This window comes from Heloderma suspectum, chromosome 6 (genome assembly GCF_057233095.1).
Source record: "Heloderma suspectum isolate Gila_16-S chromosome 6, 16-S_ref, whole genome shotgun sequence".
NCBI classification, from domain to species: Eukaryota; Metazoa; Chordata; class Lepidosauria; order Squamata; family Helodermatidae; genus Heloderma; species Heloderma suspectum.
Genome location: NC_139463.1, coordinates 96,647,964 through 96,671,087, shown reverse-complemented (window position 1 = coordinate 96,671,087; position 23,124 = coordinate 96,647,964). Strand labels below are relative to the sequence as shown.

Sequence of the window (23,124 nt, the reverse complement as noted above, 5' to 3'; positions counted from 1 at the left end):
CACTCTTTGTTATTCCTTGCTATTTGTTATTACTTCACAGTGTTTCCAGTGTAGAGCCAAGAAAGCTGTGTTTGAATGCCTTGGCTGAGATTTAATCCCCTTTTGGAGTTCTTCCAGTTCTGGTAGGGGAGGGCGAAGAGGTCTGGCAGTTCAGAGAAAACCTGGGTGACTTGACTTCTGGATTTCCTGTGAGGTGAACATTTACTAGGCTGTAGGTGGAAGTTTCCAATTTGCTGAGAGGCAATCTAGGTAAAAAGGTGAGTGTCAAAAAAAAAAAAAATCAGTCAGGGACTGGGAGTTTTCTTTCTCATTCCAGTTGGCTGGCAAAAGGTGGGCTGGGCTGAAATGACAAAATCAAAGTTTGTTTCTTGGTGAACTTGCCTGAATGAAGTAATCTGACTGTGGGGAGCGTTACCCGTGAGCATGCAGAAGGAACAGTGATGAAATAAAAGGGGCTGTGAAGCAACCAACCATCCTGTGTGGAAGGAGAAGCCCAAAGCCTGCCTCTTAGAGAGTCACTCCGGAGGATATCCCAGGAGGCTGGTGCCTCCTTTGAGAAAGACCACACAGCCCTCGCAGCTCAGCCTTGACGGGACACCATGGGTAGCCAGTTGGACTACAACAAAGCCCTACACAAATATGAGGGGGTCTTTTATAGGTTCCCGCTGAAGCTGGTCCATGGGATCCCCCTGATGGAACCCATCGCTCAACAGTGGGCTCCGATTGAAAATTTCGAAGCACGACCTGATGACCTGGTCATCTCGACCTATCCCAAAGCAGGTGAGACACCAGCGGGGGACACCAGGGCAGGGGTGGGCAGAAGGTAGATCTCCAGATGTTTTGGACTTTAACTCCCAGAAGCCCCTGCCAGCATGGCCAAAGGGCAGGAATACCAGGAGCTGAAGTCCAAAATATCTGGAGACTCTTGTTCTAAGGGATGGGGGCTGTAGGGTTGCAGGAGAAAAAGCACCGTGTGTCTGTGTGTGTGTAGAAGGTGGGCAGATTCATTCTCATCGGAAGCAAACCTCAGAAGCTGTGTGTTCTCAAACTCCTCATGTTACTCAGAAAATGAGAAGTGACTTCTGCCTCTGATAGAGAGTATATTATACCTCGGCATGCTTAGAAATTTGGGTGCAAATAAAGGGACAGTTTTCTTCAGCACCTTTTGACACTTGCCTCCTTGGTTGGTTTGATTTGGCTTTAGGGTGGCTTATTCATGCATAACGTTTCTGTGAACATTTCTAGAGCCTCAGCAGAGGGGGGCGGGGAATTTGGAAAGCAAGTGGCTGGGAGACTAAAGTTTACACTTCCCGTACTCGCATGCGATGGTCCTGATTCAGATTGGGGGCACCTCATGCTTACTTGTAAGTAAGAAAAAGAGAGTAAGCTGCCCACTACTTATTTAATGTATCATGTAGTTTAGCCCTCAGTTTGTTTGTCTGTTTTGGCAAAGATAGAATTGTGTGTCCAAAAAAATTAGATTGTTTTACATATTTGTATGTTTTAATTCCTGTTGTAAGATGCCTTGAGATGTTTTCTGAGAAAGGCATCTAAAAATTTTAATATAATAATAACAACAACAACAACAATGATGCCAATCTTCCTGCTTTTGGTTTTCATCAGTATGTGTTTTGGCAAAGGGCATGGCTCTGAAAGCACCAAATAGCAAACATATGCTTTTTCAAAAAAGAAAAAGAGGCATGTTGTTTTGTCAAAATATAATGCATTGGTTGAAAAGAAAAGAAAAGAAAAGAAAAGAAAAGAAAAGAAAAGGGGGTTGTTTTGTTTTTGAACTCATTGTAAGATGTCCTGGGAGTCCCACAGGACTGAAGAGTAGGATATTTAATATCTTGAGCAAGTAAATAAATGTAGTGTTACTATTTAGTTTGTTGCACCTGCTCTTAAAAAGAAAGACCTAAAACAGACAACTTTCTACCGCTTTTGTTTCTCAGCAATTGGTATTCAGATTCATTTTGCCCAGTGGAGGCTGGTGGCTCCGATGTCAGTGGGGCAATGAATCCGCTCTGGGTGTCAATCAGAACTCTAAACGAGCTATCCAAGGTTCTTTGCACTTTGAGTTCTGACTGGTTCTGACTGCAACCCAAAGTGCATGCACCACCCCTCTGACATCGGAGCCACCGGCCTCCACTAGTTTTTGTCAGTTCTTGCCGGCTGACCACAGCTGGCAGGCAACTGTGGCAGTAACTCACTGCGTGATGAGCAGGGTCATAAACCTGTCCAACGCTAGCAAAGGAGGAGGGATGCCCAGAGCTGCGAACTTTACCAGTTCAGACAAAACCAAAACGACACAACAGAGAGAAGTCGTATTTCCAGTCCAGGGTCTCAACATAGGGATTCAAAAGCAAGGCTGAGGTTTAGGTTTGGGGGCAAGGCAGGGCTGACACAATCCAGCACATAGAAATGATGTTGTTCTCCAGCAGCTTTGCCCCTGCCGGCTTCCTGCCTTTCACTTCAGCATCCTGGAGCTGCTGCTGGCAATCAGTCCTCTGGCTTCTGGGAGCCTCTCTGTCTTTAACGGACAGAGGCTCGCCTCTGTTGTTCTTTTACCTGAAGCCGCCTTCGCTCTGCTGGGGTCAGTTGAACGTTGCCCTCTGAATCCTCCGGAGAGGCTGCAGCCGGGCATGGATCATCAAAGGGGTGAGCGGGCTCAGGTTACTTTGGTGCCAATCCCTTCCCCTGGGTCTGGAACCCGCAATTCCCCCTCATCCTGGGAGGAGTCCAAGGGAGGCATGACAGTTTTGACTCTGAGCCTGGAGGTAGCGTATAGCCCTTGTGACTAGTAGCTGTTGCAGGAGTGTTGAACCTCTTTCAGCCTGAGGGAGAAGCTCTTGGGGGCCACATTCCAGTGGTGGGTGGGGCCAAAGGCAAAAGGGTGGGCCCCAAAATACCAGCATAGCTTAGCTTGAAGCTCTTACTGGCAGTAGCTAAGCCTTAGCAGAGGCATTTCAACCTTTTAGAATGGGGGAAACACTGCACAAAATCTGGAGGCCTTCTGGTGAACCCCAGGCGGGGTGGATTTTGCCTACAGGCCTGAGGTTCCCCACTCCTGAGCTATTGATTACAACTGGGAATAAGAACGCTTGGACCATCCATGGTTTGCTAGACAAAAAGGTCGTCACCCTAATTGTCGGCTGCTTCTGGTCTTTTTTCCTCTGGGCCTTCAGGTACCACATGGATGCAAGAGATTGTTGATCTGATTCTTGCTGGTGGCGATGTGGAGAAAGCGCAGCGGGCCCCCACGCACGTCCGGATCCCGTTTCTAGAAATCTGCTCTCCACCACCTTTGCCTTCAGGTGAGCCCAGTGAACCCAGGCGCTGTCATGTTCCTTCATCCTCTCCCTTCTCAAATCAACAGGAAACAAGGCTTCGAGCCACATTGTTAGCTAACAGATTCTAGGAAACTCTCAGACTGCAATGAAACCGCTCATCCACACATCTACGAATATCAATAGAGGAGATGAAGTGGAAGTTAGAGAATTTGCCAGCAGTCTGGGCAAGAACTTCTCTCGGCTGGACTTGCTTTGTAGGGATGCCCCTCCCTTAGGGTGGCTCTCTTCTACTTCGACTTCCACGAGTGGCCCTGGCGGAGCGTCTGAGCCCTGCCTCTAACTTTTCCCGCTTTGCTCTGTGACGGACCCTAGCATCCCTCAAGTCACACCCCTCGCCCTCCTCCTTCGAAACCTGGGTTCTCATGGTGGAGGAATGGGGGAGCCATTCAGGCTGGGCCATCTGTGTGTCTTGGGAAGAAAGTCTCGCCATAACTGGGCTCACTAGGGTGGGTGCCTCCCTCTGTTCTGGCTGTTCCCATTCTGAATCTGGGCTGCCAGACATCTCCACATGCTCAGATTCAGTCCTGACAGGCGCCAAGGCTGGCCCAAGACATTTTGCTGCCTGAGGCAAAGAACAAGATGGCGTCTGCTCCCATTCAGTGTAGAAGACCTGACTGGACTGGCAGTTGGATGTTTCTTCAGCACTGGGAAAGTACATTCTCCACTGCACCTGTAGGCAGCAGGCTAGCATAGGGGGTGAAGACGGGGGCATGTGGCTCACAGCTCTCCCACCATCTTGCTGCTGCTTCCCAGCATCTGCCGCCTGAGGCAACTGCCTCACTCTGCCTAATGGTAGGGCCGGCCATGCCTTCCAACCCCAAACTAACCCTTCCGTCCCTTCTCTGGTTCCTCCTCAGGGGTGGATAAGCTGGTGAATGCCCCGTCTCCTCGTGTGATGAAAACTCACCTCCCCTACCAGCTTATTCCTAAAAGCTTTTGGGAAAAGAACTGCAAAGTAAGTGGTGCTTGCCCCGTTCCCTCCTCCCATCCCACCCAGCTCCTCAAACCTGATCTGCAGCCTCATATATCTCATTCTTTATTTTGGCCCCTTGCAGATGATCTATGTTGCTCGGAACGCCAAGGACAACCTGGTCTCCTATTTCTTCTTTGACCAGTTGAACTTGACGCAGCCAGACCCAGGGCCATGGGAAGGCTACGTTAAGAAATTCATGGAGGGCAAAGGTCAGTTTGAGGGCAGGGCTCATCTTGAGTAGCCAACCCTTCGTTGGGCATTGGGGGAAGTGGATTCTTTGTCCATGCAGGGCATCTAATGAGTTAGAACACTTGTCTTCATCCATTCCGGGACCCGCCTTGAACTTTGTCTGGTAAAATGTGTACAGCTTTTGATTTTTGGAGTGTACGTGTCCCTAGTTCTAAGGTGACCAGATGCAAAAGATGACCAAGCAGGGCTCTGGTACCTTCAATAGTTATGAAAAAGGGGGAATAGCTACACAGGCGCTGTTTTCTTACCTTGCTTTGTTAAGCTGCACTTGCCCAAATCCCCGTGATTTTCATAATTTATGTAGGTTTTCATAGGCAGCTGCCTTACACTAAGGGTTAAATGATACCCTTTGTTACATGCATAGTGTGAAGCTGATCCTAACTTCTTTTTACTTTAGTGTTAGCACACGGGCTCCTGATTTGAATTGGGACCATGAGAGGAGGGCGTTAAACCTTCCCACCCAGCTGCTTTCCTCTCTGAATTTATCCGCACTCCACGGAGGGGCTAAAGAAAGGGGAAAAGACTCCATTAGCACCAATTCACTCTCTTTTTGGTGGGGCTTGGGGAATAAATGTGTGGGCCAGACAGTGAACACCCCCCTGTGGGTTGTATCTGGCCCACAGTCTGGAGGTTCCCTATGTTTGGATTAGAGGGAAAGTATGTGGGGACTCCTGGGTTTTATAGGTTCAAGGGGGCAGGATTCCTAGGTTCTTATTGGGGCTGCAACCCCAATTGATAAATTTAAATTTATCAATTTTAATTAATAAAATACTCAATTAGATTAATTCATGGAGGGAGCAATACTATGGCCCCTAACAGTGTCGCAGGGGGGGCATAGGATCTTTTGGATTTCAGGATCCAAGGTTGGAGTCAGCGCTCCGACCTCAGACCCAGGAGTCCAAGCTGCCCGCACTCTCCCCCTCCCAGCTGGTGCGGAGAGAGCTGTGCCAGCTAGATGGGCAAAAAAGCCCGTCTAACAAAAACTCAGAGCAGGAAGAGTGTGGAGGTGAAGATTGCCTCCGTGCTCCTCCATCAGCCTCCAAATTCAGAGGCTGATGGGCATTCTGGTAGGATTTTGCCCTAAAAATCCCTGTAACAGACTGAAAAGGCATCTCTGATTAATTGGACCACACGTTTTTTTAAAAGTTAGTTTTTTTAAAATAAAAACTGCAGATGGCAGGTAGCCTCTTAGGAGAGGTGTTCCGCCTTCCCCTCAGACAGCAAGGAAGGCCTCTTCTAAGATGGCGCCTGCTGCCTGTGATATGCGCAGGCACCTTCTTTTAGAAAAAAGGAAACATGTTTTTTCCCCTTCAAAACCATTGTTTAAGTCACATGCATATTAAGGCATATTTAATGGATATTTAACCAGTATTTATGATATTTAACCAATATTAAATATCAAATATGATAGTTAACCATATTTAACCAATCAATGAATTCAGGCTCCAATGCCATACACCAGGGATTACAGCCTGGGGACTTCCTTGTGGGTAACCTTCTGGAGGCTGTATACCAGCAGTGGGCGGGGCCAGTGTCCAAAACGGGCGGGGCGAGAGCCCCATTCACACCCCCATTCACACCCATCTCTCCATCTACATGCCATTCACACACATCCATCATCCGTCCGTTCTTTCTCACACAAGCAGATCCCACCCATCTATCCGCACACACGTGCAAGCAACCCATGTTCATTCCCTCTTATCCTTGCACCTCCATGCCTTCCTTACCTTCTAACCTCGACCCCCGGCCCCCAATCTCATACATCTTAGATTGCTGCCTTCTTCTGGGGCCTGATTCCTGTCCTTTCGCAGAGGGCTTCCCCGCCCCCGGCTGTTTTTTAAAAATGAAGGCCGGGCCCACACTTATCGAGGTGTTAGCCTTCTGGAAAACAGTGGGACTTATTCATGAGTAAAGATGCATATAGGATTGCACCGTAAAGCTCTTTTGTTTAATCAATTCCTTTGATGGAGTGATGGCTCACGTTCTTATTGCATCGTATCTCCTTCCTTGCTCAGTTCCCTGGGGCTCTTGGTATGACCATGTCCGGCGTTACTGGGATGAGAAAGGAAACCACCGTATCCTGTATCTCTTCTATGAAGACATGAAAGAGGTGAGTTGCCAGAGATGGAGGGGAAAAGTGCCTTAAGTGCAGTAGTAACTTAGGGACTGTCCAAAACAACCTGTCACACCTTCTTCTTTGCCAGCCTTGGTGGGCTATTGCTCTTGTGTCCTGCTTGTGGGCTTGCCGTGGGCATCTGGTTGGTCACTGTGGGAACGTAAAAACATACGAAGAGCCATGCTGGATCAGACCAAGGCCCATTTTGTCCAGCTTTCTATTCACAGTGGCCAACCAGCTGCCCACAGGAAACTCAGAAGCAGGACACAAGTGCAAGAGCACCCTCCCGCCCATGTTCCCCAGCAACTGGTGTACATAGGCATACTGCCTATGGAATTGGATAGGAATTGTTGTCCAACACAACTGGAGGGCACCAGCTTGGGGAAGGCTGGTGCGCATGACGTTTTATAGAGTAACATAAGCAACAAAAGGCAGGTTCTGCCCAAGGAAGTTACAATCTAAATTTCCAGCAGAGGGACAGGGGAGGGGATTCAGAGCTGCGGAGGCAGCTCCATGGGAAAGAGTGAGGCAAGGATAATCAGGACAGACTGAGAAGATTCTCTTCTACATGCTTAAGCTATATGATACACTTCAGGCTGACTGGGCCACTGTCATTCAAGCTTTACATCACGTCCAGATTGTTCTGTATGCCCCGTGGGTGCTATCTTCAGAAAATGTTCAGAACATTTGTTCAAAATGCAGCCGCTGGCTACAGTATTAAGCAGGGCAAGACTTACGGTGCGTATTATTCTGACGCTGCACCTTCTCGTTCATGTTCCTCAGCAACTGGTGTTCAGAGGCATACTGTCTCCGAGACTGGAGGTAGCATAGAGTCCTCAGGACTAGTAGCCATTGATAGACATCTCATACTCCATGAATCTGTCCAATCCCCTTTTAAAGCCATGCAAGTTGGTGGCCATCACTACATCTCGTGGTAGCAAATTCTGTAGTTTAACTTCCGCTGTGCGAAGCAGTGCTTCCTTTTGTCTGTCCCAAATCTCCCACCAATCAGCTTCATGGGGTGACTCCGGGTTCTACTACCATGAGAGAGGCCTGTCCACTTTCTCCACACCATGAAATGTCATCGTAATTTTTATTCCAGCAATCCCCCTGTATCCCCACAACCCCAAATTGCTTTTCATTTCCCTGCCTAAGTCTTCCAGCACCTGCCCACTTTGACGTGCGTGTCCCCTTCTTTGTGTAAACAAAGCACTCTTTTTATTGCTTCATGCTATTCTTTATCCATGTGTACAGTACCTGCTTATGCAGGTAATGTAATGTGTTGTCTCAGCACATGTGGGTGTGGAAAGTTTTGGCAAGAATGTAGGCCCACGACATTATACAACCCTCGCTTGAGAAGAATCCATTTCAACACATTCAGTGCTTTTAAACATTTATTGGCAGTTTGCCAGGCATTTTCCCTTGCCTCAAAGGTACATTAATATTTATTTATTGTGTAGTAAGAACATTGCTGTGCATAGTGTACCAAAGACGGTGCTATGAGATACCTCATAGACCCAGCTATACCTGTTTACCAGGCTAGTCCCTAGTTCTGGAATCTGCCCTTGGTAAATTGTCCCTACTTTTGCCTTTTTATAGAATCAAACAGTTGGAAGAGACCTTAGAGGCCACCTATTCCAACCCCCCTGCTCAGTGCAGGATCTGCAGTGCAGGATGCAACTGCAGTATCCCTGACAGACGGCCATCCAGCCTCTGCTTATATACCTGCAGTGAAGGAGAGCCCACCACCACTAGAAACAGCCAAAATCACTTTCTCTGCCATTTCTACCCTTCATTTGAGTCCTGTCCTCCGTAGTGACAGAGAACATGTCTGCTCTTTCTTCTGCAGGACAATCCTTCAGATATTTGAAAGCAGCTATTATATTTCTTCTCTTCTCCAGGCTAAACTTACCCAGCTCTTTCAACTGTTCTTCATAGGACTTGGAGACATTTTTCTCCCCATCTCATAATACTGGAACCCAGGGTCATCCCATGAAGCTGATTGGTAGGAGATTCAGGTCAGATAAAAGGAAGTACTTCTCACACAGCGTGTTGTTAAACTATGGAATTCACTACCACGAGACGTAGTGATGGCCACCAACTTGGATGGCTTTAAAAGGGGGTTAGACAAATTCCTGGAGGAGAAGGCTATCAGCAGCTACTAGTCTTGAGGGCTCTATTCTACCTCCAGTATCAGAGGCGGTATGCCTATGTACACCAGTTGCTGGGGAACATGGGCGGGACAGTGCTGTTGCACTCATGTCCTGCTTGTGGGTTTCCCGTGGGCAGCTGATCGACCACTGTGTGAACAGAATGCTGGAATAGATGGACCCTTGGTCTGATCCAGCATGGCTCTTCTTGTGTTCTTGGTTTACAAACCCTTAGCCTGTTGCAATTTTGTTAGTGCAAGTTGCTAGATGTCTTGTTCTTCAGAGTTCAGTGCCCTCCCCAGCTCCCTCTCCAGAAGCTCCATGTAGGAAGTTGAAGCAACATTCCCTCTAATTCTGATGTTCAGATGTAAGTGCCAATCCTGATGTAGCCAAAATCACACTATCCATGCACAAGGGGGCGGTATCAGCAGACATGAGGGAACCCTGAGGTTAACACAAGTAGAAAAAGAACTTTAGAAAAAAGAAACATAAGGAGGAGACAACCCCTGCCCCCAAACACGACCCAATGGAACTGAGCATGCTTCGTGGCCACAGAATGCTAACTAAATGTTGGGGGATAAAATAGAAAATTGTGGGGGTGGGGGGATGGAACAGAGTATTCTAGAAAAGGAGCAAGTCTGACTGACTGGAATAGCGAACAGGAGAACTTCACACTGCAGTCTTTTGTTTCAGGTCTCACTTGTCTTATCTGTTGCGCATGCATGTAAACGCACATGATTGTTAAGGCATCCTACAATGTATAGAGTACTATTGCACACATTGCAGCTACTATTGCACACACATTGCAGTTGCCTCTAGGCAACCAGACAGTGATAATCTGTGTAAATTGGAAGAGAGTTGGGTCTTTTTTCCTTTCAGGATGCCAGTATGCCATAAATGATGGGTAGAGCAATCCTATGCCCACCAGACAGCATCTGGGGGAGGGGGGAGGGGAGCATAGGATAGTTCAGTTTCCTGACAGGGTTCCGAGCTCAGAGACAGGAAACCACACTCCCCTTCCCCTCCTCGTCATAGCTGGTGCAGAGAGCCGTGCTGGCTGTCTCTCCGTGCCTGAAAAACGAAGCGTGGAGACAGGAAAAAGGGGGGTGTTCCCAGGGGAGGGGAGGAGACTGGGGCGGTTGCTTAGGCCATTTCCTATGGCTGTCCCAGCCTCTTTCCCTCCCCCTCTGAAGGGAAATCACCCATCTAGCAGAAATGATGGGCAGCTGGAACACAGAGCCGTTGCTCTTCTTCTGCCCTTCACTGGATACTCTGCAGCCTCTGAGTTTGGAGGCTGCCGACTATCTGTATAGGACTGTGCCCTAAGGGCATGATCCTATGCATGTTTAGACTGGACATGATCCTATGCATGTTTAGATTGCACCCTAACAGAAGTGTATGTGTGAATATAAACTATTAAGAACATTTGTTGGCCCTGAAGCTTTTTGTACATCTAGATGAAGCTTATTTTTTGTGACCTCCTATTCAAGGCTGCTCTGAAGGGATCCGTTTGTCCATATCTTCCTAGAAAGCACGTGCCTCAGGGCACTGGACAACTTCCTGCACTGCCTCCTTTTAGTCACACCATTTCCAGGCTCTGAGCACTCTACATAGGTGGTAGCCAAAGTATAAATGAGGAAGTAGCAAGTTTAACATTTCTGTAAGCTTGTTCATGATGTTTTTAAAAACTCAGGCTAAATCATATGAACCACACTGGCACAGCACGATAAGGACAGATTCTGGAGAATTCTGGCTTGTTATGAATGAGCTGGATCCATTCACTCCTGCTTGTCTTATCCTGCTAGCACAAGCAGGTAAACCAACCAAAACCCGAAAGGTGACCATGTCGTCCGAACCTGAGATCTTGGCTTGTTGCTCCCAAACAAGTCAGGATACAGAAGCCAAGAACAAGCCCTATTTTACAATCCTGGCTTGTAAAGGGAGCAACAAATCAGGTCCCAGATGATGCGGTAAGCTTTCGGTTTCACGGTAGTTTACCCACTCATACGAGCAGGAGAAACCAAGTAGGAGCGAACAAACCACAAGTACCAGAATACGGTTCATTCACAGCAGCAAACAACTTCAGTCAACGTGGCCATAAAGTTAGTGGAGTTTAAAAAAAAAAAAATGCGGGGGGGGGGGAATCAGTTTTTCTAATGCTGAAAATAAAGCTGAACAGTTGAGTAACAAATCTGCCAATGTTCTAGGCGAGAAATATGAGTCAACCGGAGGTGAGAAAAGATTGGAATGAATCAATTCATCCATTTTAGTGAAGAAAGAAAATCATAAACATGTGTACACAGTTGAAGGCTTGTTAGGGTGTCTGAATCGTACAGAATTCTTGGGATGGGGGAACTTTCTAGTTACTTTTATTTATTTATTTACTGAACTTTTACACAGCCCAATAACCGAAGTTCTCTGGGCAGTGTTGTCGTTCAGTCGTTCAGTCGTGTCCGACTCTTCGTGACCCCATGGACCATAGCACGCCAGGCCTTCCTGTCCTCCGCTCTCTCCTGGAGCGTGCTCAAGTTCATATTCATTGCATCCGTGATGCTATCTAGCCATCTCATCCTCTGCCGTCCCCTTCTCCTTTTGCCTTCAGTCTTTCCCAGCATCAGGGTCTTTTCCAGAGAGTTTTCTCTTCGCATTAGGTGGCCAAAATATTTCAGCTTCAGCTTCAGTATCTGTCCTTCCAATGAGCAGTCAGGGTTGATTTCCCTTAGGATGGACTGATTTGACCTCCTTGCAGTCCAGGGGACTCGTAAGAGTCTTCTCCAGCACCACAGTTCGAAAGCATCAATTCTTCGGCGCTCAGCCTTCCTTATAGTCCAGCTCTCACAGCCATACATTACTACTGGGAAAACCATAGCTTTGATTAGACGGACCTTTGTCGGCAAGGTGATGTCTCTGCTTATTACTATGCTGTCTAGGTTGGCCATAGCTTTCCTCCCAAGGAGCAAGCGTCTTTTAATTTCATGGCTACAGTCACCGTCTGCGGTGATCTTGGAGCCCAAGAAAGTAAAATCTGTCACTGCTTCCATTTCTTCCCCTTCTATATGCCAGGAAGTGATGGGGCCAGATGTCATGATCTTCGTTTTTTTAATGTTGAGTTTCAAACCAGCTTTTGCACTCTCCTCTTTCACCCTCAACAAGAGGCTCTTGAGATCCTCTTCGCTTTCTGCCATTAGGGTGGTATCGTCTGCATATCGGAGGTTGTTGAGAATTCTCCCAGCAATCTTAATTCCGACCTCTGATTCATCCAACCCGGCATTTCTCATGATGTACTCTGCATATAAGTTAAATAAGCAGGGTGACAATATGCAGCCTTGTCGTACTCCTTTCCCAATTTTGAACCAATCGGTTGTTCCATGTTTGGTTCTTACTGTTGCTTCTTGACCCTCGTACAGGTTTCTCAGGAGACAGGTAAGGTGGTCTGGTACTCCCATCACTTTAAGAATTTGCCACAGTTTGTTGTGATCCACACAATCAAAGGCTTTAGCGTAGTCAATGAAGCAGAAATAGACATTTTTCTGGAATTCTCTTGCTTTCTCCATGATGCAGCGATACATTAAAAAACATATAGTACAAACATTAAAGCAAAAAATAAAAACAGCACAGATTGAAAGCAAAGTAAAACCAGCAGCAAAGGATAAAATGGTCACAATATCATAAAACCAAATTAAATTAAAACCAGCAGCAGAAAAGAGTACTAAAAGCCATAGAAACAGTTCTTAAAATGCCTGGGAGGAAAAGATGTCTTCACCTGGTGCCGGAAAGACCATAACGCATCTAGATGTCATCAACATATTTGCTGTATTCTTTACTGGCAAAATCCATGTCATCATTCTGGAATGGGAAAATCCCCTGTTAGACATGGTTTGCAAAGAAAGTGTAGACACACACATCTTAATGAGCTGTGTTGGGGAGCATAATTCATGCATCTGTCAACCTTCTGTACTTTATTTATTTACAATATTTCTTGGCCACTCTTCATTCGGAGGATTCTGGAGGGAGGTACGAAAGTGTGACTAAAACCACTCACCGATATGTATATGCTTGGGACAAAAGCCTCCAATTGAGAGACAAATATGGGGCTTTAGATAGGATGTGGCTCAATAGGTCTGTGCTCCATCACCCATCACATTTTGGATTCACACAGCCAGTCAAGTTCTATCCACTCACATAGTCATTCCCTTGCCCCAAGGAACGCTGGAAACTGTAGTTTTAATCTCCAACAGAGAATCCTGCTCACCAAACTGCAACTCCCAGAATTCTTTGGGGGAAGTACTATGGTCTAACTGGCATACAACTGATTGTAGTATAGACAGGCCCCACAAAGTTAAATATGGCCATTAGAGAAGCACTGTAGAGGAGAGGTTCATACAGATGGCCCGTGACAACTGGAGCGGGAGCACTGATTGCTTGAAAGAATTCAGGGCGTAACCCTATGGCCACTAGTCAGTGCCTACACAGCCATAGGATAGGTCCTTGGAGCCCGTGCTCCGAGGTCAGTTCCCTGAGAACTGACCTCCACTCCCTCCTGTGCTGCCTTGTAGGCAGTGTGGATCAGCCCCATGCCCTGTGCTTGTAAGAGGAGCATGGAGCAGCGAAAATGATAAGAGGAGCACGGAACAGCACAGGGCGTTCCTGGGTGCAGGGCGGGGAGGGCAAACGTGCCTTTCCTACGCTTCCTATGCGTCGTCCGGTGTCCGCCCCCCCCCCCCCGCTCTGACTTCCTGCAGTTAGACACCCGAAATTGGCTGTCTAGCTGCGAATGCAGTGCAGGTAAAGCGTGGAGGGGAAGATCCCCTCCACGCTGCTCCTGCCCTGCATTGGATAAGTGGTTGCCTCCAAGTTCGGAGGGGGCCACCAATCCTGATAGGATTGCACCCTAAGGATAGTATACAATGTTAGTTTTACATAGAGTAGACCCATTGAAATGAATAGGACATAGTTATGACTAACTTAAATCTCATTCATTCCAGTGGGTCTACTCTATATTATGACTAACTTAAGTCTCACTTCAATGGGTCTACTCTATGTAGAAATGGATACTACCCTAAGACATGAACAAGCCCTTAGATCGGGCTTTGATCATCTTTTTACTGCTTCCTGCAGATAATGCTTGCTGTAGAATTCAAACCTAGGTCAGGCTTGTAACTGGACGTTCTCTTGATCACCCGTGGCAATTAAAGATTACCTCCAGGTGATGAGACCATGCAGCTTCTGGGCTGGTCTTTTTTTCTTTCAGGCTGCCAGTATTCCAGAAACGACTAACATAGGTACATGCATGCATACATGCCAGTGTCCTGTTTGCAGCCGTGCAGGGACATTACTCCAGGGAATTAGTCAGCATCGGTCCCAAAGGCAGGGTCAGTAGGCAGTCCAAACACAGGGATTTCCAGAGAATAGCTAAGTTATAAGAGAAACCCAAGACAGGTGGTACATAGACACTGTTCCAACACTCTGTGTCTAGAACTGAAGGCTTTTAAGCCTGGGCCTTCAGAGCCCAACTGCAGGCCATCAGTGCCAGCTGAGGAATGGCTTATTCATGAGGAGAGGCTTGGCCACAAGTATGCCTTTACTCACCAGGTGTTTTTATTCCTCAGATGGGCACTCCTGCATCTGGCTGAGCTGGAACCTTTAGATGCTTGTGCTCCCTGTGGTAGGTGCTTGCTCAGTGTCTGCCTCTGAGTCGGAGAGGAGGCTGACTACATTGTGTGCAGAAGGGTCGACAGCCATCTCCCATGTGGGCCCAGAATCCCCTTGATCTGCCTCAAGGTCCCTTGGTGACGTTTGGCCAGTGGGGGCTGGTGGCTCCTGTTTTGTGAGTCAGCAAGAACCAGCCAGAGCGCTAAAGCAGCTATCCAAGGTGCTGAACCCTAGCCCCAGAATAGGCTCAACACCTTGGATAGCTCCTTTAGAGTTCTGGCTGGTTCTGACTGAAACCCGGAATGGATTTACAGCCGCACCGAAATAGGAGCCACCAGCCTCCACTGTGTTTCTTTCAGGGCGTTCCAGGTGAACCTCTGAAGAGGAGTCCTCCAGCAGGGGCCATGACAACTAGTAAAGAAATGGTGTCCAATAACTTTTCTGGACTTTCATGCCAAATTGCTCAGAAAGAGTCTCTTTGCCAATACCTTTCCCAGCAAGCAAACAAAGTTTTTCATGGCATTGGGCAACTTCCTGCCCTGTCTCCTTTTGACACACCAGTTCCTCATGAAAATGAGGAAGCAGCCAAGCACCAACGGGGGTATGAGTATCACTACGGTGAGGCACCTAACGTGCTTCCAGATGAGGCTTTTATCATGCAATCGCTCTGCCTCCAACATGGAATTTTAAGGGGCGGCGCAGTTGTCGTCATTGTCTTCCACGTGTTTCCCCTCCCTTTCTGTGTTGTTGTTGTTTTCATTACACACACACAGACAGAGGAGAAAAAGACAGAATAGCTGCATAATATCGTTTGGTTGATAATGCTAGGAGCCCTCTGTCTGGAAGCTTCCCTACTCAAGGCCTCCATTAGCTAGATTTTTATTTTCCAAATATTTTTGCAGTCATGTTATAATAATACTTTCTTATCTTCAGGCAAAATCATGTTAAACTTACCAGAAGTGTCTTTCTGAAAGGTCACTTTTTCTGAGAGAGAGAGAGAGAGAGAGAGAGAGAGATGACAAATCTGACCTTGCCCAGGGATTCTATGAGATGGAATTCTAGTATTTAGTGAGGCCCAGCCCACCAGTTAATCACTCCCATTCAGTTTTCCCCAGTGCAGGGTGTCACCAGGAAATGCAGGTTTTTACTGACTTCTGGTACCAGACACACAAAGTTTTAGTTCAGTAACAGCTCTCAGAGACCACGCTTTTGTCTTTTCTGTCTTTTACTTATTTCAAGTAAATCCCTAGTACAGAAAAAACACTTAAACACATAATGCTGGCATAAACAAAATCAAAAGAATTTCAAGATACATTTCTAGGAACAAGGCTTATGGAGAGCACAGCATCATAGTAAATATAGCATCTTTCCAGTTTTCCCAGATCAAGCAAAGAAGGTGAGTTCTCCCATGGAGAACTGCAGTCTTACATCCCTGGACTGGCTTTTATACATGTTAAGCATTTTTACATGTGTTTATCTGCTTATGTACATTCAACTTTTATTTTTCCTCTCAATACAATGGAAATATCAACACATTGCTAAATCTATTCTAAAATCTCTATCTCCTGGTCTCAAAACTGGATTTCCAGCTACAAAAACATGTCTGTGAGACAAAGGCCATTTCTGCATGAGGCATTTATCCTGTGCTCATGATTGGTCGGCCACTCATGGATGTTTGCAGGTCCTACACACAACATTGTTATCCTCTAGGGCACCTCCCGCTCTTTGCAAGCTTTATTGCAGGTTTTTTTTCATGACAACGACAGTACGGCATTTCCCCTCCTCCCACTATGAGGAGGTGTACTGATGAAATCTCTGGTATACTTATGAAATGCCAATGGCACTTTATCGCAGCAATAGCACAGCGCCATCTAGTGGCTTTATAATGGAACATATAGAATCATAGAATCATAGAATAGTAGGGTTGGAAGGGGCCTACAAGGCCATCAAGTCCAACCCCCTGCTCAGTGCAGGAATCCAAGTCAGAGCATCATATGGAATTTGTCCAGATGGGGGGGGGGAGAAAACACCATGTGGAAAGGAGCCGATTGTAATCCCACAAGGAATCCGGAAGCAGAAGCCCCAGTAAAGTTGCAGGATTTTATCTTCATTTAGAGAGAGTCAACATCTGTGACCATCTTAGTACAAAAGTGATATGTCAGTGACAAATGAATCACTTGTTTCAAAGTAGCTGTATTTGTGTTTTGACCTGGCTAGGAGACCTGATGTTTCCCATTTCAAGCGTCCCTTGCTGGGTTGATAACATTTCTAGTTTATGGCTGTTATTACTTGTGACCTAATACCACTGTGACCCCTTTGATTTATAATATCCTATTTTGACACTAGAACCTGCATTGTCAGCTATTTACCACTCTACATCCTGGCACAGATGTTTCCCAGAATGTCAGGAATCACAACACGATTCCCACAGGACTGTACTTCAAAAAACTTTATTCTCATCCTAAGAGGCCCAGTTGTGTGGGATTGGGAGATGAAATAAAATCATGAAATCCTAATGGAGATTATCTTTTGATGCCTTTGATCATGGAATCGCCTAACTGCTGAGCCAGGTCAGGCTGGACAATATGGGTCTCACTATTTGCCATATAAAGCTGAACAGCTGTTGAGTAACGATTTCTAGAATTGTAGTCCTGTAAAGGTCTGCTCAGATGCAAGTCTCATTGATTTCAATGGGGCTTACTCTCAGGGAAGTGGAGCTAGGATTGCAACTTCAGTGTTTTAGGACAGCCGTCCCCAACCTGATGATCTCCAGGTGTGTGGGATCTCAACTTCCATGATTCCCATCCAACACGGCCAATGGCGTGTATTACTACAGTGAGCACACATAGGGTGCTTCCAGATGAGGCTTGTATTGTACAATGGCCACGTTAGATGGGAATTGCAATCCAACATACGCAGAGGTCACTAGGTTCGGAAGGGCTGTTCTAGGAATAGGAGAAGAGGAAAAAATCAACAGGAGGTGGGAGAAGAATGCAAGGAATTATCCACTTGAGAGAAGAGCGAATGACATTAAAATGCATGCAGGACTGAAGGCTGAATAAGGGTGTCCCTTGTGTATGTGGGGGTGGGGTGGGTGGCTTTCTAGTTGCTTTTAATTAGAGTCCTTTCATTAGAATCAGCCAACCTGTTTGCCACATTCTTTAGCAACAAAATCCATTTTACCATTGTGGGAATGAGCAGGGGATTTCTCTTATTAGGCAACATTTGCCAATAAAAATGTAATAGATGCACATAACTCATAAGCTGGAGGGGGAACATGGTTCATGCCTCTCAAACTTAGACTTGACAAACAGAACATTGCAGGAAGAAACTTTCCATATGAGACACACAGACAGAGCTTAATGGAAGTCAAGGGACAACAGGGTGTGGTCCAGAACCTGTTTTAAAAGCCAGGATTTGGCCTCTCTGACCCTGTAAAGTAATACGGACAGAAATTTGAAGGCCTGGAAAAAAGTCCTGTTTGTCCTGTCTCCCCCGCCACCATTTTTCCTGGGTTTGGCATCCCCCCACTGGCCCTTCCCATCTTTTTGTGACGTGCAGAGTGCGTCCTCAATAAGGAATAACCACAGGTTGCCCCCACAAATCTGAAATCAAATGTCTTGTCCTCCAAAGTCTGATGATGTGAGGTACAACTTGAAAAACTTACCCTGGTTCTATTATGTTGCTTTAAATCTTTTAAGGTTTTCTTCTTATATTTTCTTACGTGTTTGTATTTTATGGTTTTAAGATTTGTACTGTGAACCGCACAGAGAGCTTCAGCTATTGGGCAGTATAGAAACGTAATAAATAATTGAATAAAAGTTATGTTCAAAATAGAGAAGCTTGTGACTCAAAGGGAGATTTAACCAGTGTGGACACAATTGCAGAAACATGGAAGGGATCCAAAGGCCAACTAGTTTCATTCCCTGAGGTAGATCCATCCATCCACAGCTTCCTACCCTCTCTCAGGCAACTCTTCAGCACAGAGCAGGTTGAGCAAGATAAATTCCAAGGAGATTATGCCCCCAAATCTTTATGTTCTGTCCTCTCTCCCATCAACGCCCATCTGTATGTCACTGCCAGGACTTAGCCCGTGAGGTCTGCCGCGTGAAGGATTTCCTGGAGGTTGACCTGTCTGAGGACACTATTAAGAAGATTGTCCATCATACGACATTTGAGGTCATGAAGGACAACCCAATGGCAAATTACGAAACCATCCCCAGCCTCCTTTTTGACAGGTCAAAAAGCTCGTTTATGAGGAAAGGTGAGTAAGTGATGTTGGTCCTCTGAGAACCCCAAAGATATGGTTCCTAGCTGCAGAAGTTCGTCCCTCTTCACTAAAGAGGGAGAAGAATTGGGAAAGGAAGTGTTATCTAGCCAAGGTGTAGCCATCTTGTATAGCCCACTGCATTGTGGCCTGAACTGCATTTTGCTAATCTAAGCTCCATCATCATCACCTATTTATGGGCCCATGGGCAAGACATGCTCAATGGCACTCCTCCCTCAGGGAGTCTACCTATTCACTGCCATGGAGCTTTTCTACATGAGGCTGTTAATCAGCTGTATCTAGTTTTGTTTTTGTCGCAAAATTGAGATCTAAGCACAGGAGAGTGTTTCCATTTCTGCTTTTCTGCTACATAACCTCTAGGTGGTATAGTGGAATAGTGCAAATACAGAAGTAAAAAAAAAAGCATTCTCTTTCGCTTTTACAGTTAAATACTGCACTTTCTCTGTGCTAAAAAACATGCGCCAAAAGTGCTCTTTAGACACAGACTTCACAGCAGTGGAGACTCCTTTAGAGTTCTGACTGGTTCTGGCTGAAACGTGGAATGGATTCATTGCCCCACTGACATCGCAGCCACCAGCCTCCACTGCTTTCTCCAAAGAGCTTCAGATGGTGATCCCACACACATACCTGGGAGTCAGTCCCTGCACTCAGCGTGGCTTACTTCTGAATAGATTGTTCAGTCTATGGTGGGGCCATTCCAGGGAATTTCTTTTCTGAGAAATAGGACAACTATGGATAAATTAGTCTAATTCTTGCCCGTGTCCTTTTTGTAATATATTCACTCTTAAGACGTTCTGTTCTGTTACAACATTAATCTGCAAATGTTTTTGTTTGTTTAAAGGAGATGAAAATGTGCATTTATATACATATTTTGGAACATATTTTCTCTGAAAATTTGCATTTTCAAAAGCACCTTCATCTGCTTTTAGAGCTGAGAACTGTATCAGAACATTTAGGAATGCAAAAGCCAATTAATAACTCTTCTGCATTTCCTCAGGTGAAGTTGGAGACTGGAAGAATTATTTCACGGTAGCTCAAAGGGAGGCGTTTGATGCTGATTATCAGTGCAAGATGGAAGGAACAACCTTATGGTTCCGGGATGAACTATAGACTAAGAAACAGACACCTCTTGGAACTTGTACCTGTCAAAGAGCAAAATGTTTCCCCTTGCATTGTACTTTTGTTATAATCAGTGTGTGCGCTATTAAAAATGGTATCGATGCAGTGTGTGTGTGTGTGTGTGTGTGTGATAGAGAGAGAGAGAGAGAATTCTTCTGAGATTAATAAATGGAAGTTGTGAGTAAGAACCTGGATTCCCTACACAAATTATTTTCCAACATGGTGTCCTCCAAATGTTTTGGCCTCCCTCTCCCATAAGGCCCAGCTAGCATGGCCAGTGGCCAGGAACACTGGGAGTTGTACTCCAAAACATATAGTGGGCACTGATCTAGAGGGTTAGGCTAACAGGGCTAGGAAGACCTATATCCATGGAGCTTTGTGCAGGCATACCAGGAAAGTGCCCCCCATGGAGGTCTTCTCCACCGCCAGAGGGGCACGCTAATCCCCTCCAGCCAGCATATCCAGGGGCAATGATTTCTCTTTTAGTTAAATCTGTTTCTACTATATGTACCTCGCCATTTCTCCAAGGAGCTGTGGGTTGAATAAACGGGACTTACTTATCCTCACGGTCATTTAGTGATTACCCTGAGGCTACCTGACTTGTAAAGAATGAGTGGAAGGTACTAAACGTTAATGTTCAATCAGTGAAAGATTAAAATATTCTACAAAAACTGTCATGAGAAATATACTTTGGAACAAAGTCCCTTGATAATAGTGATAAAACTTATCAGTCTCCAAGGAAGAAACAATTCCATGTCCATATTTATGCACGCCTACGCTGGCCAGTAGTTCATTACAGGGTCAGAGACCATGAAAAGCAAAGAACATGGTTGATTTCTAATATCTGCAAGGCATGGAATGTGTGCAGATTCCAGTTCTGAATCTTCGGGTTCTTTTGGAGTTGAGTTGTTTGCTGTATTTTTATCCTGCTTTTCAGGCAACTGTCATCTCCTAAAGCAGCTCACATCAATAGAAAAGAGACGGGCCCTGCCACCAGGCTTGCAAACTGAAAAGACAAGGCACACAGGCAGCAGCGGCACAAGATGTCCCGCTGCCTCTGCGCTGTGCCACCTCCCCCCTCAATGCCTCACTCGGAGGGCTCTTTCCTCGAGCGAGGCATTGGGGGTGAGGTGGCCATGGAGATCGCTGGTGCCGCCACAGAACAGGGGCCTCCAGGGCCACCGTGCCTCAGTCTGAGGAAAGACAGAGGGTGCGTTTGTACCTGGCCAGCGCTCTGGTGAGCCACACGAGCCATTTTCCTGCTGTAGCGCTTCCTGCAGCAAGAGAGCAGAATGGAAGCCTCTGTGGAGCGCTTCCCCACCTCAATGGCTTGCTCTGAGGACTCTCAGACCAAGGCATCAGACCAGCCCCTCTGTAGAGCCATGCAGGCTACGTCTCTAGAGTGCCAGCCCCATGCCTTGCTCTCAGGGATGGCAGCCGGTGCAGCTCACTGGAGCAGCCAACCTGATGTCACACTCTGAGGGGCCTTTCCTCAGAGCGAGGCATTGGGCTTGCCTAGCCAGTGGCAGGCAGTCCTCCCAGAGGTGGGGAGAACCCCTACAATCTGCCACCATTCCCAAATCCACCGCCAGAGGCAAGGGTCCCACCCTACCACATGGGAGGGCCAGCCCTGCACACAAGGGAAAGGGAGTGGAGAGAAAAGCTAAAGGAGGGAGATCATTTTTTCAAGGTCAGAATAAAGTGTTGAGCTAGCTGTAAGCAGGTATGTATAATTAATCACATTTAATTAACCTTTTTTTAAAAATTTGTCTTTAAAAAGAACTTAGCAGCCATGGATTGGGGCCACCTGTAGCAAATATTTATTTATTTATTTGTTTATTTGTTTGTTTATTTATTTAATTAATTTCTATACCGCCCAATAGCCGAAGCTCTCTGGGCAGTTTACAAAAATTAAAACCAAACACACAATAAAACAATTTAAAATATATAGAACATTAAAACCACAATATAACAATACAACCACAATAAAATCTAGCAGCAGTGCAGGAGTTTAAAATACAGATTTAAAACAGCAAAGATAAAAATTTAGAAAGCTAAAATGCCTGGGAAAATAAAAAGGTCTTCACCTGGCGCCGAAAGGAATACAATGTAGGCGCCAGGCGAACCTCACTAGGGAGCTCATTCCAGAGCCGGGGTGCCACAGCAGAAAAAGCCCTCCTCCTAGTAGCCACCCGCCTCACTTCCTTTGTCAGGGCTCACGGAGAAGGGCCGCTGACGATGACCTTAAGGTCCGGGCAGGCACATATGGGAGGAGGCGATCCTTCAGGTAACCTGGCCCCAAGCCGTTAAGGGCTTTGAATGTGAACACCAGCACTTTGAAATAGAAACTTGGGGGTAGGGATTTCATTGGGGCCACATCCTGATGCGAAAGGGTTAAGCTCTTCCTGCATGCCACAGTCCTGATCTTGATCAGAACCCCATCTTCCTGTACCTGCTATTTAAAGAAGACGAACCAGATGCATTGAATGCAGTCACACATTTAACAAAACATGTAGTTTGGCTCTAATGAACACTTCAGTAAATAAAAGCAAAATTATATATACATACATAGTTTTCCCAGATCAAAAGGAAAATGAACACAGTTGTGTCATGTAACCAAGACATGATCTTTTAAAGCTCCACTAATAGTGAGAAATTGGGTTGGATTTCTCTAGAATCCACAGGAAAGCAAAAGTACCGAAGGTCTCCTTTCTTGGATGATATACAGTAAAACAGCCTTCCTGAACCTGGTGCCTTCCAGATACTTCCTACAGCAACCATCACCCAGACCACCTTGTGCATTGGCCATTCTGGCTGGAAATGATGGGAGTTGTAGTCCAACACATCTGGAGGGCACTCGGTTGGGGAAACCTGCAGTAAACTGTTGTAAGGGCACAGGTTTGTCTCCTTATCGGTTTATATAAAATAGCTTTTCAAGCCACTGCACATCTTTCTTATACATGAGCATCAGTGTAGGATCAGGTTCATAGCTCAAACCAAGTATTTCTGCAAGATGTTTTTAAATTCATATGCACAGACTTGGCATAAAACTTCAACTTGCTTCTCCTAAGATCTTTCTTCAGTTCTTATTAAATCTGGATGGCCTCTGTGAATGTGTGTTGCAGGCTTACACATTTGGAAACTAAGGATAGGTGTTTGGGTGGCTGTGGAAATGCCAACGTGCTGACATAAACCAATTCTAGCACATCAATAATAGCCTGGGAAAC

At 46.1% G+C, this 23,124-nt stretch overlaps 1 protein-coding gene across 2 annotated transcripts; it reads left to right on the top strand.

The window, feature by feature from the left end:
- Positions 1-184: 184 nt before the first annotated feature.
- Positions 185-21,931, top strand: LOC146341954 (sulfotransferase 1C1-like). Of its 2 annotated transcripts, XM_084805311.1 has the most exons (8): positions 185-257; positions 659-780; positions 3,186-3,314; positions 4,208-4,305; positions 4,406-4,532; positions 6,588-6,682; positions 18,574-18,754; positions 19,776-21,931. In XM_084805311.1, the coding sequence occupies exons 2-8, from the start codon at positions 693-695 to the stop codon at positions 19,886-19,888; spliced, it is 831 nt and encodes a 276-aa protein (XP_084661437.1). In that variant the 5' UTR covers positions 185-257; positions 659-692; the 3' UTR covers positions 19,889-21,931. The 2 variants fall into 2 exon arrangements, with proteins under 2 accessions (XP_084661437.1, XP_084661436.1); XM_084805310.1 differs by lacking the exon at positions 185-257 and having other exon boundaries at positions 476-780.
- The last annotated feature ends 1,193 nt before the right edge of the window (positions 21,932-23,124 follow it).